The sequence below is a fragment of the Haemaphysalis longicornis genome, unplaced genomic scaffold (assembly GCF_048455015.1).
Source record: "Haemaphysalis longicornis isolate Haplotype H1 unplaced genomic scaffold, Haemaphysalis longicornis Haplotype H1 scaffold_13, whole genome shotgun sequence".
Taxonomy (NCBI): Eukaryota; Metazoa; Arthropoda; class Arachnida; order Ixodida; family Ixodidae; genus Haemaphysalis; species Haemaphysalis longicornis.
In genome coordinates, this window is record NW_027526233.1 from 4498777 (window position 1) to 4515763 (window position 16987).

Sequence of the window (16987 nt, forward strand, 5' to 3'; positions counted from 1 at the left end):
AACACAAGTTTGTGTCCATGTCGGCTGACAACCGGAAACAAAGCCTAGGCGTTAAAGGGACACTGAAGTGAATTTGTCGAGCTCCCGTTTTTGCTTGCACTGCGTAGACTGGCTCAAATTAGCACACTTTTCATCGCTTATCCGGTTGACAAATCGGTAATTATTTTACAAAGCGCGAAAGAAGAAAAACTACTATGCGCGGTTTGCGGCGGCCCAGTGTTGTACGTAACGGCGTTCCAGAGGCCTATTCTCGACTGCACAAATTGCCGGCAATTCGCCCATGTTGTTTTGAGTAAGCACAACGTAAGCAATCAGTGACGTATTGCACATAGAGCTCTGACGACATGCAGTGTAATTTGACGTGTCTTTTATAAAAGTTTTATTACAGATGACTAATTTTATTACTAAACGAAAACAAAACAGCTGAGGCATATAAAAAAAATAAAGGTGAGTGTTGAAACGTATTAAAAAAAAACACAGTTGTTTGGTCAAAACTAGAGTCGGTAGCATGCTCATGTGATAACAATACAAAACAAAAAAAAATTTTTAAATAAAAAGATTTGACAGCGATTGTAAAATGTTAAAACTATTGTAAAAAAAAACACGCGAGTCTTATTTTATTTAGCATTTTCTTCTGGTTGCAAATATGTTTTTTGAAGGACGTAACTTTGTTATTTGTGTCGCCATCGGCATCACCAAGCTGTATCGTGTGCTTCAAACCCGCGTGCTTCGCTTGCGCAATGGACGAACCCTCGACGAGTGGTACATTGAGGCAGCGCGGTCCGTACGGGCCCCGCATAAGCCCACAGCAGTGGGAACTCATGCTGAACTTTATGACCGAGAAGCCACTTCTCGGCAGGGAGGCCAGTGAGCTGAGGCCCGAATTGAGGACCCAGTTGTGGAACTCCCTGGCGAGGCTCCTCAACCGGGAAGGGCCAGGCAGACGCTCGGTGGACAACTGGCGGCGTTTGTGGCGTCATCGTGTGGCTGCGGCACGGGCTGAAGCAGCGAAGGCCGTCGCCGACTTCAGGTGTGACAAACTAAGTTCTCCGCAAATGCCGCTCTTACCGTTCGCGTGCATCAAATTTACGCATGCACTTGCGTGGACGGTGCCCCAGTAGTAATACGGGTGCATGCGCTTAACTACAGTCTGTCAAAAGTTTCTAGGCCATGCCAAAGGTACATAGGTCGCACAGAATTCAAAATGCAAGCTTAACTTTTGAACAAGACAAACGTTTCATGCCAGAAATTCGTCAAAGAGCCTGTGTTATTGTCATAAAAGAACTTGGTCGCATGAGAACATTTAAGATAGTCCACTTAATTCGTTGGGACCAATTACTTTTGCTATGACCAAGAAAGTTTCGCCAAACTAGGTTTCTGTGCACATGCAAGATATGTGCGCGCCCCTTTCCATAATATTAATGCTTAACAATTGCTAAACATGGCAATGTTTCTTTTCCATGACAGGGTCACAGGTGCGGGGCCGTCCCGCATGCTGAATGGTTTGGACGACGACACTGTCCGTGTCGTCAACATCGCTGGCCTCGAGTCAGTTGTGGGTGGCGGTGGCCCCTCATTCCCGGCACGTCGTGGACCTGGTGCCTTCCCTGTCGCCCAGGCAAGTAGCAAAACGTTGAAATGAATTTGGGCATACATTCAGGCTGAGATTATGGAACCGTAGCTGCCTAAACAATGAAAAAAAAGAAAAAAGAACTGAATGAAAGTGCCACATTTGGCAATCATCATGGTGAAGTACTCATGGCCTGCCATGCTCCTGGAAATATATCTCACATCAGGGAAATTCCCTATCATTTTTTTTGGTGGACATTGAAAGGTTGGCAAGACATTTTAATTTTAATATTGTCAAGCTGGAAGCTAATGTTGGTGGTCCCACCGGTGACCTTTTCTTTGTTTTGCCATTCAAGAGTGGAAAATGTTCTGACCACCGATTGCTTTTACTGTGATTGGGTGGGGAGTTCATCTTCCAATGTGAAATCACCTGTATATTATTGCATCATGCAGAGGCAAAAAAACAAGCTGTAATAGGCAATCATTTTTTTTAATGCATATAGAGGTCATCCTGCATAAACAAGGGCAGTTGCCTCATATGCCAAAAAGTGATGCTTGTATGAAGGGAGGGGCAGGAAAGTTGCTGCATTGACTGCAGCAACTTGCCTGAAAACTAAAACATGTCATAACTATCACCCGATAAGCATCAAAGGTGCCCGCTTCGCGTAAGCATGACACCCATGCCTTAATAAAAATGCCGAGGCTTGCAGCATACACCACAAATCATTTTTAACCCACAGGCGGCCATACGAGCCAGGCTCGGCATCGTGTCAGCAGCTCAGGGCTCCTCCCAGGGCTCCTCGCAAGTGCTGCAGGATGAGAATGCTGCTGCGGGCAGCTCATCGCCCGACCACCCACCAGGTACGAGAGGTAGACATCAGTGTATCGATTAGACACACATTGTAGTACATGCCCTAACTGAGGTCACTTTTTTGTAAAGCTGTCCACCCGCCACCACAAGCATCCCCACAGGCTGGCTGCCAGGCGCTGGCTGACCATGATTATGTGCCAAGTTTGGCCCCGCCTCTTCCCCCACCAGCGTCGCCAGGTGAGGGCGTCATTGATGTAATACCCCCAAATGAAGCATGCTAAATGCTTCATGTTGCTACAGTTTTTCTTGGTGCTAGACGTATACTCAGTGATGACAGTGCTGTTTCACAGGCAGCGGCACAGAGTGACCGCGAATGTATGCAATTTACATTTAGCAAAACAAATTACCGTTTCCTATGGGTGAGTCAAAGGCAGCCTGAATTTCGCCCTTATCCTTTATCACACATTGCCCTTCCATATATTACACTTGTTCTGTACATTGCGCCAGGCCAGCCTGAACTCGTGCTCGTGGGGACACCTCATTTCAAGATAGCAAAGCTCCATTCAAAAACTATTGGTACCACTAAGGCGTAAAAATAACCTGTCAATAAACAGAATTCCAGCAGTAGTGCTTGCCGACTTGCAACCATGAAAACTAATCAAAGTTCACGTAAGGAAATGTTTGGAAGCCAGGAGCAGTCCATACTTTTGCGGGCGATGGAACTTTTCAACACCATTTTATTTTACGGGTTCCCCAGCATATGTTCAGCAATTATTGGGATAACTGTGTTCACAAATTTTAGTACGTGAATCACTGTGGGAGCACACACCACAAATGCAGTTTTTCATTTGCAGCCCTGCAGCAGTCTAGCACCAGCCGGACACGGTGGCCCCTGCCGTCACCAAGTTCACCAACAAGCAGCAGGCAGGCATCACCAGGCTCGCCACGGACTCCACCAAACCGCGGGCTGCCACCACAGCTCCGCACGCCACCGCACCGCTTCACGCCACCGCGCCGCCGCAGACCCGTTCCTCGGGCTGTAGCAAACCGCCACGGTGGTGCAAGGACAGCACGCTTGGAGAGCCTGCACGATGTTGCGACCACCTTGGCAGCAGACCACCGGCACTTGATTTCGATCCAGTGCCAGCGGCTTGCTGCCGAAGAAGAGTGCAGGGCGGCACTTCAGCGGCACCTTGAGGCAGTTGCGTACCCAACATTTTATAATAGACGCAAGCTGTGTTCACAAGGGCGCACCTGGGCACAGCAAAATGTTGGGACTGTAGTTTTCAAGTATGAACAGGCCTTAGGTGTCACGTAAACATAGAAATGTAATAGGAAAGCACGCACAGGCAGGCAAATGGTAGCCACACTGACACTAAAGGTATAGGCGATGAAATGCGCGATTTCACGTCACGTATCCGCAGTTCGGCTTTTTTGTGCTGTGTGAAACTGCGAACATTATCATTTACAATGTTGAATGCCTCACAGGATGCTATTTCATTTCCATGCAGGTTAATATCAGAACTGGAGCTTTGAAACTGTGGAAAAACAAGTCCCTTCTATTATACGACAAGGGCAAAAAATCATGTCCTAGTTTCCTTGTTCTTGCTTCGCTCTTTACAAAAGCGAACAATGGGACAAAAAACTGACAAATTTCTGCGAGCTACCCAAAGTAATATTGATGTTCAACATAATAGAACTCTGCTGCCTCTCCTCTGTTTTAAGTTGTTCTTCTGTGTTCCTGAACAGGAGGCGGTGCGGAGTGACCAGCTCGTGCGGGCCATTGAGCTGTTGGCCGGTAGCCAGGAACGCCTGGCCCAAGCGCAAGAGCGTCTCGCTGATGCTCAAGCGCAGCAGACAACGGTGCTGCAGCAGGTGCTGCAAGAGCTGCGGGACAGCAGGCAGCCACCGCAAACTAGTAGCACCCGCAATGGTAAGAAAGGTGCTTGTGTGAATGCTAAGGCACAGGACGCGTGCTGCTTGCCTAGGACATTTATAAATTGGCAATATTATAAATGAAAGACCATAAGTAGCTAGGTGATCAATTTGTGAACCATCATCGCATGACAGAACGTGTGCAGGTTGCTAGCAGCACTCAGGCATACATTTTGTGCAGCATACAGTAGAATCTCATTAGCATGAACTCAGTTACGATGCACTTCATTAGCCTTAACGTGAGATCACTATTTGTGTAACATAGCAGATTCATAGTCTTTTGATAAATCCTCATCTGTAGCGTGGTAGCACTTCAATGACATGCAAAACAGTTTGAGCAAAGTTACAACTTGTAGGAAAGTGCGCGGAAAGAACCTTCACTCACCATGTTTTGCATTGCACATGCTAACAGCCTGCAAACAAAAAATCTCCATATTTACATAATATAAACTAAGAAAACTAATCTGCAACTATGCATTGGAAGCCCATTCAAGAAAAACTGGAATATATGTAGAAGTGAAAGCATGTAATGTGAGTGTGCCCCCCATAGTGCATCACACTGCACATGTTGCTGAAAAGGTATGGCATAAACGTAAATTTTCATTGCTAAACTTGGCATGTGGACTTTGCAGCAGACACTGCCACGTTCACAGCAACCTCAACCTAGGAGCATATTATTGCATTCTATCTGCGGTGCTGTAGGTGGTGCAATAGGTAAACCTGGCCCATTTGGACAATACCTAAAACAAAAGTTCTCGTAGCCGAAATTGCACCATCTATACCATTAGCTTTCACATTCAACACAGGCAGGGGAATCACAAACTACAGACCTTGCAAAGCAATTGCCTGAATCACAAACTACAGATCTTGCAAAGCAATGTCACATAGTTAAACAATTAGAGGAGTTGCATGTGCCAAGCTAGATCTGGGCCATCAGGCGCACAGTAGCGAAGGGTTTTGGGGTAATTTTTGACCACGTTTGGAGCTTGAACGTGCCCCAAAATGTCGACACATTGGTATTTTTAGTCTACCTTTATCAAAAGTAAAGATATCATAGCAAAGCTGATCACGCGGATTAAACCTGTGCTTGCTCTCGCATCAAAAGGCGAAAACAACTATCTTGCGTCTAACCACCTATTTTTTGTACTTTTAGGTGGAGACTGAGTGACGCATGTGGCTACAGTCCACGTCATTCCACTGGACCTTGATGATGCACACAGACCAAGGCACCAATACTTGGCCGTGCCGAAGGTCGAGCAGCCACACCAACACAGTTCCCCAGCACCACTTGGCCGTGCCGAAGACGGAGCAGCACCACTTGGCCGTGCTGAACACAAAGCAACACCACCGTTCCCCAGCACCACTTGGCTGTGCCGAAGACGGAGCAGCCACACGAACACCGTTCCCCAGCACCACTTGGTCGTGCCGAAGACGGAGCAACACCACCGTTCCCCAGCACCACTTGGCTGTGCCGAAGACGGAGCAGCCACACCAAGAGCCTAGGACGAGTTGCGGCTACAACAGAATCTGCAGAGCAAGTGCTCCCGTTGTTCCCTGCCACGTCGTGCCATTCCTTCTGGCCCTCCTCGTTCCTCATCATCGTTGCTTTCCTCATCATCGGTGCTTCCCTCATCGTTGGTGCCTTCCTCGTCATCCCCAGTGGTGTCAGATTCCGGGCAGTCATAGTGCAAGCAGAGGTTGTGGAGCACTGCACATGCTGCTACAATGGTTGATGCCGTGGTTGGTGCATAGTGCAGTGTCCGGTACCTTTGCAGGCACCGAAACCTGGCTTTCAGCAGCCCTATGCAGCGCTCCACAACCGACCGCACTGACGCATGAGCCGTGTTGAATCTGGCTGCTGGAGTCCTCGCTGCGTGGTCACCAGGCACCGGGGTTACGAGCCATGGCTGCAGGGGGTATCCACTGTCACCTGTGCGACCAACAGATTAAGATGTATCACAAGAACTGCAAAAGCAAAAGTCAGTCTGCCACAATTTCCCGCATTACCCGGCAAGCCGGTGTGATGGCACCATGTGCAGAAGGAAAGAGAAAAAAATCGGCCCCTGGGGCTCGGTCATCAATTTGCAAGTCTCCCAATCAGTAAGTGAGTGTGATGTTCTATCAGGGAAACCGCCGCCTGCCATGTAAGTGCCAAGGAGGCCACTGCAGGCAAACTGGTGACAAGGACATCCACTAGACTGATTAGAACACAAAACTATTGTGTACTTATGCACAAGCGAGGCTGCTGCTATCGTTAACATGCTAACTGCATTACACACAAACGTTTCAAGGAGTGCACTCTTGCTTCTCCTTGGTGTGCAGGCGTGACAAGCGCAGCCTTCTGTTCTTTATCTTACCTGAGCTTGCCTAAGAGCTTCACTAATATCTGTGAGGGGAGCAAGAGGATTTATTAGCGTTTTAGCAGCCCACGGTGACTTGCCTCGCAACCTGCTGCCTATGCCAACCGGATAGGCTCATCCACATGTTTGGTGGTAGCTTGGAGGTTGATCTTTTAGTAAGTGTAGTGTCAGATACACTATGCCATAGAATTGCGTAAAAAATGTCTTCAGAAAAGTTTGCTACTGAGCTAGTTGGGATACAGGCACAAAAGATGGTTCGTGCTGTAAATAGACATAGATCTAAAGAGCACCGACTGCCGAACTACCATACCATTATGAACAGATTTTACATGCAAGCTTTCTGTAGCACATGTTCTTCCTTGAAATAATAGGAATTGAGGCAGCGCCACTACTTCACCAGGGGTGTGGATGGCACCTGCGCCATGACACAACTGTTCCCCCTCAGAAACATCTAGGATTTTTGAATGGTTACGCGTGAATGACATGATGGATATCTGTACTCCCAAAGAAACCTTGGTAGTTTTCCCATGTTTGTTCATTCATTTATTTCATGGCAGAAGGATTGATTGATTTGATTGATTGATTGTAGGGTTTAACGCGCCGACGCAACGCTGGTGATGAGGCGCGCCGTAGTGGAGGGCTCCGGATTAATTTTGACCACCTGGGGATCTTTAACGTGCGCCGAAATCTCGAACACACGGGCGTTTTTGCTTTTCGCCTCCATCAGAAAAGCGACCGCCGCGGCCGGGAATCGAACCGGCGACCCATGGCAGAAGGAGCTTGCTGTGATAGGACTGGAGTTTATTCAGGCTAAAATGTTGGTCCCCAGTATGTCTGTGACCCTTATCCATATCTGTTGCACCAAAAACATTTGCCCGCACCGACACGCCAGACATGCACATTTGCCGAGATGAAAACACCTGAGCTAAAAGACGAGAAAAGAACACAAATGTGCAGTGAACACACAAATGTGTTCAGTGAGCAATGATGCAAGGCACAATTTTTGAGAAGTGCTTAGAGAATTGAAACTGGTCATCAACTATTCATAATGCGTCTGTAAGGGCGACTGCGTCGGTCGTTTCCTAGGTTAAATGAAATGTTTACCTTCACAGCAAGGCGAATGTCTTAACCCCCATTTTTAGGCAACTACTTTGGAAAGCGATATAATAAATCTCAGCCTTCCTTCGTTTATGTCAAGCTACTGGTAAGCGCTGAGCAACCCTCCTAATTTAAACATGGAAAAACCTCACACGGCAACGTGTTTCTCACAAGTTTGTGCATAGTGATGCTTTCCATTGTCAGCATTAAGGTGACAATCCGGGCTGCTTTCAGGTGTTATATACACGTGAAATTTTTTTTGCCAATGCATTTAATGAATTTGAACAACTTCACACTGTTTCCTAAATCAGGCCGATTTGATTACTTTGAAAGCCGCTTAAGAGGGCGTGCCTTATTATGACCATGCTGTGTTGTATTTGTAAGCTTCACTGCGGAGGCATTTTCTTTTCGCAATAAAAATCCTTTTGCCTTGCGCTATGTTTGTACGGAGATTGGTGGCCTGTAACGGTGTTCTTCCAAGGCACAAGTTCCACAAGCATGAAGTTGGTATGCTTCGGTAACGTGTTGGTGGGCGAGTTGGTTCATTGTTATGGGAAGATTTAGTGCATTATAGGAAAGGACGGCAAAAAACAAGACTGGTGCTATCTGTCTTGTCTGTTCACTGTCCTCCTTTTGAATGAACTAAATATTCTTCCAGTAACTGTGTATGCACTCACCAAGCAAGTATTCGCCTGGTCGAACAAGCCTCCCGCCGACGAATTCCTCATGCAGCGAGGAGGCTTTCCAGACGAAGGAATCGTGCACTGAACCAGGGAACGTTGGGTCCAGAGCGGTGATGCGCTTTTCAGCATCACACACCTGTGAAAAAAAAGAATCGCTTGAATGGTTGCAGTTTTTCAGCATGTTTCGGTGGGCTAGGCAGCATGGACGTGTATTTGTTGTGGCTATAGCCATATGCTTCAGCTTTAATTGACGCCATATCTTGTACTCCTATCAGGCACATCTCGCAGAATCAGCCATCCACAATAATGGTCCTAAAACAGACATCTCTAAGGTGGAACAAAAATTCTGACATGACATTGCATAACCATACTAACACTTTGTGCATACCCCAACTTGCGTTTCCATATTTTGTTGTCGACGAATGTCAAGAGCTGCACATGCACTATTCTGACGTAGTGGTCGGGTAAGGATCGAGTTGCAACATTTATTATTGGCGGATGCCAAGCAAGAAAGGCATGCTTTGCTTATCCTCGCAAAACGTTGGCTTAGATCGCTTCGAAGCAAAGGTCTTTGAGCGGTGATTACTTTATTTTAATGCAAGTTTGCGATCACGGCATGACATTTTGCTATAAACGGTGCCTGCAAAACTAGGAGCCATTTTTATCATTCAGTGCAACAGATGGCTTACCACCATTACGTTCAGCGCGTAGAATCCCTTCCTACAAAAGTAAGCCGCCTTGTTGATGTCGGGGTCATTTGAGGAAGGGGCTTGAATGGCGATGAGGGTGCCGTCAACACAACCGACGCAGCCGTCGAACCGGTCGTCTAGACGAGCGAAGGCTGCCTTCGTCGCAGCCACAGCTGCCCGAGTTGAAGGGAACGCGATCCACTCTTCGCCCAGGCAGTCTACAATGGCTTGAGCAACAGCACGAATGCAGCGGCTGACACTAGACTGACTGGTCGCCAAGTGCTCATCTGTTGCCACCATGCCCTGGAAGCTGCCAGTGGCAAAGAAACGAAGCGCGCACAACACCTGCAGCTCGACGGTGAGAGAGGCAGCTGTGTTTCGCCGGACTCTGGTGAGCTCGCCCCGCAGTCGTTCACACAGCCAGCGAACCAGCTCTTTCGTCAATCGGTATTGACGCCGAAATGCATCCTCAGAGAGCAGGAAAGCATCCCTGTGAAGCCGATAAACACGTTCATCAAGCTCCCACTCGATCAAGGCGACGACGAAAGGAACCGCCATTTTCGCGTTCTTTTTTTCTCTCCTTTCCGGAAGTATGGAGCTATATCCGACATAGCAAAAACATTTTTTTGGAGATTAAAAAATGCACAGTTTAAGCAAATTTAACTTTTTGTGTTTAAAACGAATTACAGTATTATTGCTTATGGTCAATGTAAAAATAAAGTGCTGCTTATGCGAAACTGCGCCGGCTGCACATTGCCGCACATTTCGCGGCGCCGTATGCCCGGCAATTTTTTGCCCTATTTTGCTTGTATTTTGCGACAAAAACAGCCGCCATTTTCAAGCTGTTACGTAGCCTTACGTCACTTTGACGCAGGCTGAAGTTGCCAACGCATGACGTAATCGTTCCCGCCAAGTGTTTAAATTACGTCACGCCTTCTCAGCCAATCACAGAGGGTGTGTGTGTTAAAAGCAGTATTGTTGTTGAATAGCAAAGATAGGCTTACGTTGTCATGCACGGTGCATTTGGTCTAGTTTTTTATTGCCGGCCAAGAATTATGTGCTTTCAGTAAAGAGAAATAAGGCAAACTTTAGAACCGGTGCCCGTACACGTCATAAAACGTCAAAATGACGACAGCACACACAACCGCTTTGTCAACCGGAAGCACGTGACCAAAAGTGAAAGCCAATCAGAAAGAACTTCCGGAAAATTGCCGAGAATTGCCGGCAATTTGTGCAGTCGAGAATAGGGCCCCCAAGGAACGGCGTTCCTGGAACTAGTGCCTTTTTGGAGGAACGAAGGAACGCCACCGTTCTATTAAGGATCGGTGGAACTGTAACGGTAACTCGTTCGATTTTTTAAGGAACGGCAGGAACGGCGTTCCTGCCGTTACATCGCCAGGATTTGGCTGTTTTTGATGCCAAAGCTCGAGTACAAAAATCACAAGTTTTTTTTTTGTCGTGTTTCTCTTCCTATAAGCTGCCCAATTTGCCCGCCCTTCAGCGGATTGTGCTTCCTCGAAGGTTAAAGGCAGAAAAATAACCACGCAGTGGTTCGCAGCTTAGGCTTGCTTTCATGCCGGTTGAGCTTACGCGGCGTTCGACGGGTGAACAGCGCTGCCGCAAGAATGCTTTTCACCTTTCATCGTTTGTCTGGGGTGGCCAAAGTGCACGTTTGGCCGATAGATGTGTTGGCGCCGCAGGTTCCTTGTGAAACCACCCCTTCTGTATATTGTCAGGGGTAATTACAGCATTAGTGCTCGCGAGGCACTGGTGCGTTGTTGTCGGGGCAGTCGCGCTCGCTGTGAGGTTATTCAAAGGGTCGCCGGCTCTCAAAAGAGCTGGGCGCACCGCAGTAGCCACGGATACATGGACCCGACGAGGGAGGGTCGAGTCGACTGGCGCGTTCAGCTACCTCGACCCCTCATGCGTTTATATGAGCTCCATTCAAAGACTCGAGGCGAGGGGGCCGGGGGATTGCCGGAGAAGGAGCTACCGTATTTTTACGATTCTAGCGTGCACCTTCTTTTGCTAAAAGCCAGCCTTAAAATTTGTGTGCGCGTTATAGTCTGGCTCAAAACCGACACAGGTTGCAAATCGGCCAGCAACATTGCCATAGGCACGAGGTCCTCCCAAACTCCAACTCAATCTAATGAAAAAATCCGTCAATAGCACGTGAGTGAATTTCGGCGCACTTATTCCTGAATTACATAGCTAGGCCAGCTGTTACACGTTTTTCTACTATTGCAATTACCCCGTCACACATAAAATTATGAAGGGCAAGTCACTTGAAATCGCAAACAGCTTCAATGTTTCCCACTATGGCTTTATTCCCTGCAGGAGCTGGATAAGCAAGTTTACGGAGAACAATTTATATTTGGCTGCCACAGTTGCACGCGCAAAATAAAATGTCCTTTTTCTAGGTAAGTAGTGTCATGTATTTTACATCTGAGCGGTAAAGCCGACGTCCAATTATTTTTTCGCATTTTCCTGCGTGAACCTACCCGCGCAGTACAATCGGCGGCGTGTTATAATCATGTAAATACGGTATTCAGCTCCCCACGGCCCGCCGACTCAGCCCGATGAGTGCGTCAACCCACCCCCTGCCTGCGAGTCGACCGGACTCGCCCCGACGGCTTTTCGACTCACCGCGTCCGCTTATACATGAGTGCGTCGAGTTCAAAAAAATTCCCCGCATTTCCCCGAGGGGAAGAATGTGGAAGTGCGAATGCACGAGTTGAATTTGCGGGGTTCGGTAATGTTCGCGAAAGAGAGATCACACACATACACACAACTACAAAGAAAGAAAGATGCATTTATTCACAGACACCTATTTTTGTTGTCGTTGTACTTGATTGCTAGAGCGGATCTCAGCTTTGAAATTTCGTGTCAGTACTCCTTTAAGCGGGTGCATTAGCCCTTCTCACGCCCGATTCTTGGCCAATCCCCCACGTGGGTATGTGCTATGTCAGCGGCCAGGCAGCGCGCGCCCATCTCCCCCCGTTGCCAAGGAAGACGCGGAGATTCCTGGCCAATCCCCCACGTGGGTATGTCCATGTCAGCGGCCAGGCAGCGCGCGCCCATCTCCCCCCGTTGCCAAGGAAGACGAGGAGCGCGCGCACCCGCAGCTGTTGCTATGCGGACGGCGGCGGACGCTTCAGGCTCGCTTAAGAAGTGCATTCGCACTTAAAAACCTGTTTATTTCAACTCAACGCGCTCTCGTCGGGTCAATGTAAGCGGGGCTAGTGTCTCGGGATGTTGTACTGCTCGAAGTTACAGAGTACGCGCGCAGTTCGTCATGGCGCGGTCTGTCGCCGATCTGGCGGGAATGGGCCGACGTGAGTGCAAGGGGCTTTTGTATTGCATGCGTCGTGTTGACAAAGGGCAGTAATTCTCTCACTGTTGGGCATATTTTCGTCGCGCGCCGTATGGACAATACCTGAGAGAGGCCGCCCGAAGGTCAACTTCCAGCGCTCAGAGTTGCTGTAGTTGGTCGGATTCAAGTTAAACCTGTGTTATACTTGTGCCTTGATGAATACCTGTTTGAGCGAGAGTGTTAGTGTGAATCACGTGATTGTTTGTGCACAAATATTTGGGTTTTGTTGACCTTGCTAATCAGCGGCCCAGTGTGTGTTAGTTAGAACTTAGAAGTTCCTCGAGGCTTGGTTTTAGTGTAATAAAACCGAAGTGCTTGGTGTTCTTGGACAGTCAGAGCGAGAACTATAAAGTCCATTCAAAGAAGCTTGAGTCCGGTTGGTTGACAGAACCAGAGCGAACGCGGAGCCTAGCTAGGTTTAGCCAGAGAAGACTCTGGTTTAGCTGAGATAATTTAAGCATTTCTCTGTTTTTTATGTGAACTTCGTTTATCGGGGACGCAGGAATCGCGCGGCGCCGAGACTGACCATAAGAGAGAGAGAGAGAGAGATACCTGGTTTTGTTTTCGTTTTGTTTGAGCAAGTAGCAAGTTGGGTCTTCGTGGGTGTACCGGACATTTGAGAATCATCGAACGCCATCTTGCCTGCTCCGGCACCAACCTGGATTCTGTCGCCTGCTGCAATGTGTTTTCTTACACGCAAATTTGTGATGTACGATCCGCAACGCTTCACTTTTGTAACCCCCTTAACCAAATCCTGCAAAGGGTCCTGTAAAGTATTTTAAATAAACTGTAATATTGAACCTAATGCAAGAAATTTAATTATCTTCCTGCACGTGAGTAACTTTGTATTTCCACATCTGACCCGCAGGAACCTTACTGCGTCTATTATATGTGCCAGTTAGACATGTCTGGGGTTTGTGCGGTGCTTCCTGAAAAAAATTTGTCAGGGAGCGTTCCTTTGGATTCTTTTTATTTCTAGATAATCTGCTGCCGGCGGTCTTCATATTCGTATAATATACGTAGTTCGATTATAGTTTTAAAATTATAACTCTATTTTATCTATCAGACCCTATATTTTAATTTAAAAAATCGAATGTAACGTTAAAGTTACGAAACGTTCCAATTTTTGAACTGGAACTGGAACGCGTTCCTTTCGAAATAAAGGAACTTGTAACGGTAACTCGTTTCAAAATTGGGAAGGAACGAGGAACGAGGTTTCGTTCCTATTTTAGAGGAACGTGTACAACACTGCGGCGGCCGCACCAACTAAAGCTGTGACGTTGGGAGGAGCGGGCACCGTGATTGGACGATGCCCAAGGTGAGCAACCAAACAAGTTTCGGTTTCGGTTTCGGTTTCGGTTCTGTAAAACACAACTGGTGGCGTTGTTGGATGGGCATTCTCAATAACTCAGTAATCATCGTGCCGCGCTTCTGCCATGTTGTCAGCTGTAAAAAAGCATAAAGATAAGCCCCCCAGGACGGCTTGGAATCGTAGCATTCACTAGCCGAGGCCTACGCAGTGCGTGGACGCCCTCCGCGTACCCGCAGACGCCCAAATGTCATGCGCTTTTCCCCCATATTTGAAGCTTGCCTCACTCATGTCTGTACCGTAAAAAGCGTGTTCGCACCAGGCCAAGGGTCTGTTAATTCTGGCATGTGCCCACTGCCCGCAAGCAGTCGGTGCTTATGGCAACAGCACGCCAGCGAGAACTCGCTAGCGCGCCAGTGCCAGCCTGCGCGCGTTCTATGAACTAGTTCGTGGAGCCATGAACGTTGCGGCCCAAAAAAGGTCAACTCAATGTAGAAAACATCGGCAGAAAACGAAAAAGTTAACTTACAAAAAAAAAAGCACGTACCCACGGGGACTCCAACTCGTGACTTGCAAAACACTTGCGGCAACATACCTAGCGCCCCCGACCACTAGGCCACGGGACGGGCTCCACCGCCCATGGTAACATAAGGTATATATTGTACAACAAGTTTACACTTTTATTTAGTTTTGGCATTTCAAGCAGCTTAGGTGGCTATTTATTGTATTGCGCTCGTGCAGTAAGCGTCCCCCGAGTTTCCACAATAGCTCACGTCTAGTGTTACGAATGGGCCAGCGCCGCAGTACTTCCCCGCATCACTCCTCGGCTGTGCGGCGAAGCCACTCGTGCGCCTTCGAAAACAGGCGCAATCATGTCGGTGACAAGTTGCGACAAAGCCGCGTCAGACGCTTTGCTCTCGGCAAAACTTCGGCGGCTGGCGGCGTGGCTCGTCTCCACGCTCTTCAAGGACACAGAGGCCCCGGTGATCGCAACGGAGTCCTCCTCTCTCCCCTCTCTCGGACTCAACGTGCCCGAGGCTATGAACGGCTTACGAACTCTGGAAAGAGTGTTGTGCGTGTTCCAGCGTGTTGCGTTTGACCGTTATCGCTTTTGGGTATAAATAGAGCTTGCCCAAGCGTTGTAAACCATTCCTGTTAGAGCAGCGAATCGATGTTGTCGCTCTGTTCGAGTCCTGTATTTGTAACCTCGCCCGTCGGGGCATTGTTCTTTGGCTTCGGCTCACCTCTCGCTATGAAGTAAACAGTTACGTTAGCCTACGGCTTCTGGACTTCTTCACGGCTGCAACAGCGGCTGGCCGCTCGCATCATACACGCTACCACTCGTATGTCGGAGGCCACGGAGCTTGGATCGGGTGCCCCCGCTCGGTCGCAACACTAGCAATTGCATTTCGTAGACGGAAAAGCGTTCGCAGATGCGTAGTCGTGCTGCTGACCGCTGTGCTTGTTCGCCCAGCGCAGAAAAGTGCTTCCCGCACCCTATTTTTACGCTGTACGGTAAAAATATCAGTTGATTTTATTTCCTGAGTACCTATATTGACTTCGCTGACTGTTCTCCCGCCTTCAAGAGGCCTTATATTTTCCTACTGGCGTACTAGTCAGCGAAGCGTCGCATGTGCGCTTGTGCAGCGCTTGTGTGAAGCGACCTTGACTTGGAGCTAGATACAGTGTACAAACTAACCAAGTAAAGAAAGGCAAATTCTACCATTCACAAGCGTGTCCTGGCGTCGTTTCAACTGCGCGAACGAATTGCGACGACCCGTCGGCGGACGGCGGACGAAACGCTGGGCCGACTGACTCTGTCTGCAGGCCGGGGAGCCGTGCAGTAGCGCAGCCAATTGCGAGCTCGGCTCCTCGGGACGTCACACCAAAAAGTCGCAGAACATGGGCGAGCGTAAAGAGAGCAGGACAGCATTTTCGAATTGATTTTTCTACTAAATAAAATTGCGTAAACGCGGCCATAGTGGTCGTAACAAGGCCTGGGGACTCCAGACTACAATTTTCGCAAGTAATCCCGCAATGTTTACATATCACTTCAGTGTCCCTTTAAAGTGCTGCGTATATTTCTTTGTGACTCCTCTCTGGATTCTCGGCGCCAGGTTGTGACAAAATTTAAGAGACTGCAAAAAAATGTCTCGTTGCTTTTTTATGAACGATAATCATGTGCTGAAAAGTGTACTGCAATCATCTGATTCAGCCCCGCATTGAATGTGAGACGTTTATTGGTTTTATTGGTTGTACATAGTTCATTTGTCGATTTCAGTGTCGTTTCTAACACCTTCCATATTCATTCCTATCTATTTGTCCCCAGTACCCTCCCTCCAGTGAAAAGTGGCAGGCCCAAGATCACTTTCTCAGGGCGACCTCTTCTCCTTTTCAATGAACATTTACTCTCTCTCTCTCTGGAAAGGGGAGAGTGAATTCGAGCAGCGCGGGACTGGAGCGGTTTGAGGCCGGTGGGAGAGGCCTTCGTGCTGCAGTGGACCTGAGTAGACGTTGAATATTGTGATAATGATGATCATCATGATGATGGTGATGATGATGAGCAGGGGGATTTGAGGAGGAGCAGAGAGAAGGAGGAGGAAGAGGAGCAGAAATGTGTATACTCTGCTCTGAGGGGCGACGGATATGATGTGCAGAGAAAATTGAGCCCCATATTTTATTGCCAAGCATTGAGAATACCTCCAAACAGCCCTTGTAGAATATCGAAAGGGCTGTGAGTACACTTGGTTTGTGGAAAGATTGTGAATCCAAAGCCTGCTTCGAAAGAGGCGAGGGTTAAGGAATCTGCGTTGTAGCCGCCAGTGCGCCCCTGTAAATTTCCACTTGTTCAAAATAAAAGAGCTTGCTTTTATCGACCCATGTGGTAATGGATGAGCTGTGACGACGCTTCAAATGCTCTGACGAGGGCTCATGATGGCTGCTCAAAACAACCGTTTCCATTTCAGAAACTTAGAATATCTTCATCTGGAAACTGCCTTATTGCGTTACCGCTTGGCAATATACACAGAAGGCGACCATAAGGCGCTGCTTGCTAGCTTTTGCAGTTGCGGCCCCATACCACGATTTTTTTTTACAGGAATGAACACTCAATAAATGAACGCAAGATCAATATCTATGCAGGTGTAATTGTTACTCTCAT

At 48.1% G+C, this 16987-nt stretch overlaps 1 protein-coding gene across 1 annotated transcript; it reads left to right on the top strand.

Annotated features, from left to right (window-relative positions):
- The first annotated feature begins 320 nt into the window (after nucleotides 1-320).
- Nucleotides 321-1642, top strand: LOC144163985 (uncharacterized). The gene is made up of 2 exons (XM_077694619.1): nucleotides 321-1030; nucleotides 1468-1642. Exons 1-2 carry the CDS (start codon nucleotides 741-743, stop codon nucleotides 1640-1642), a joined length of 465 nt encoding a protein of 154 aa, XP_077550745.1. The 5' UTR covers nucleotides 321-740.
- Nucleotides 1643-16987: the final 15345 nt, after the last annotated feature.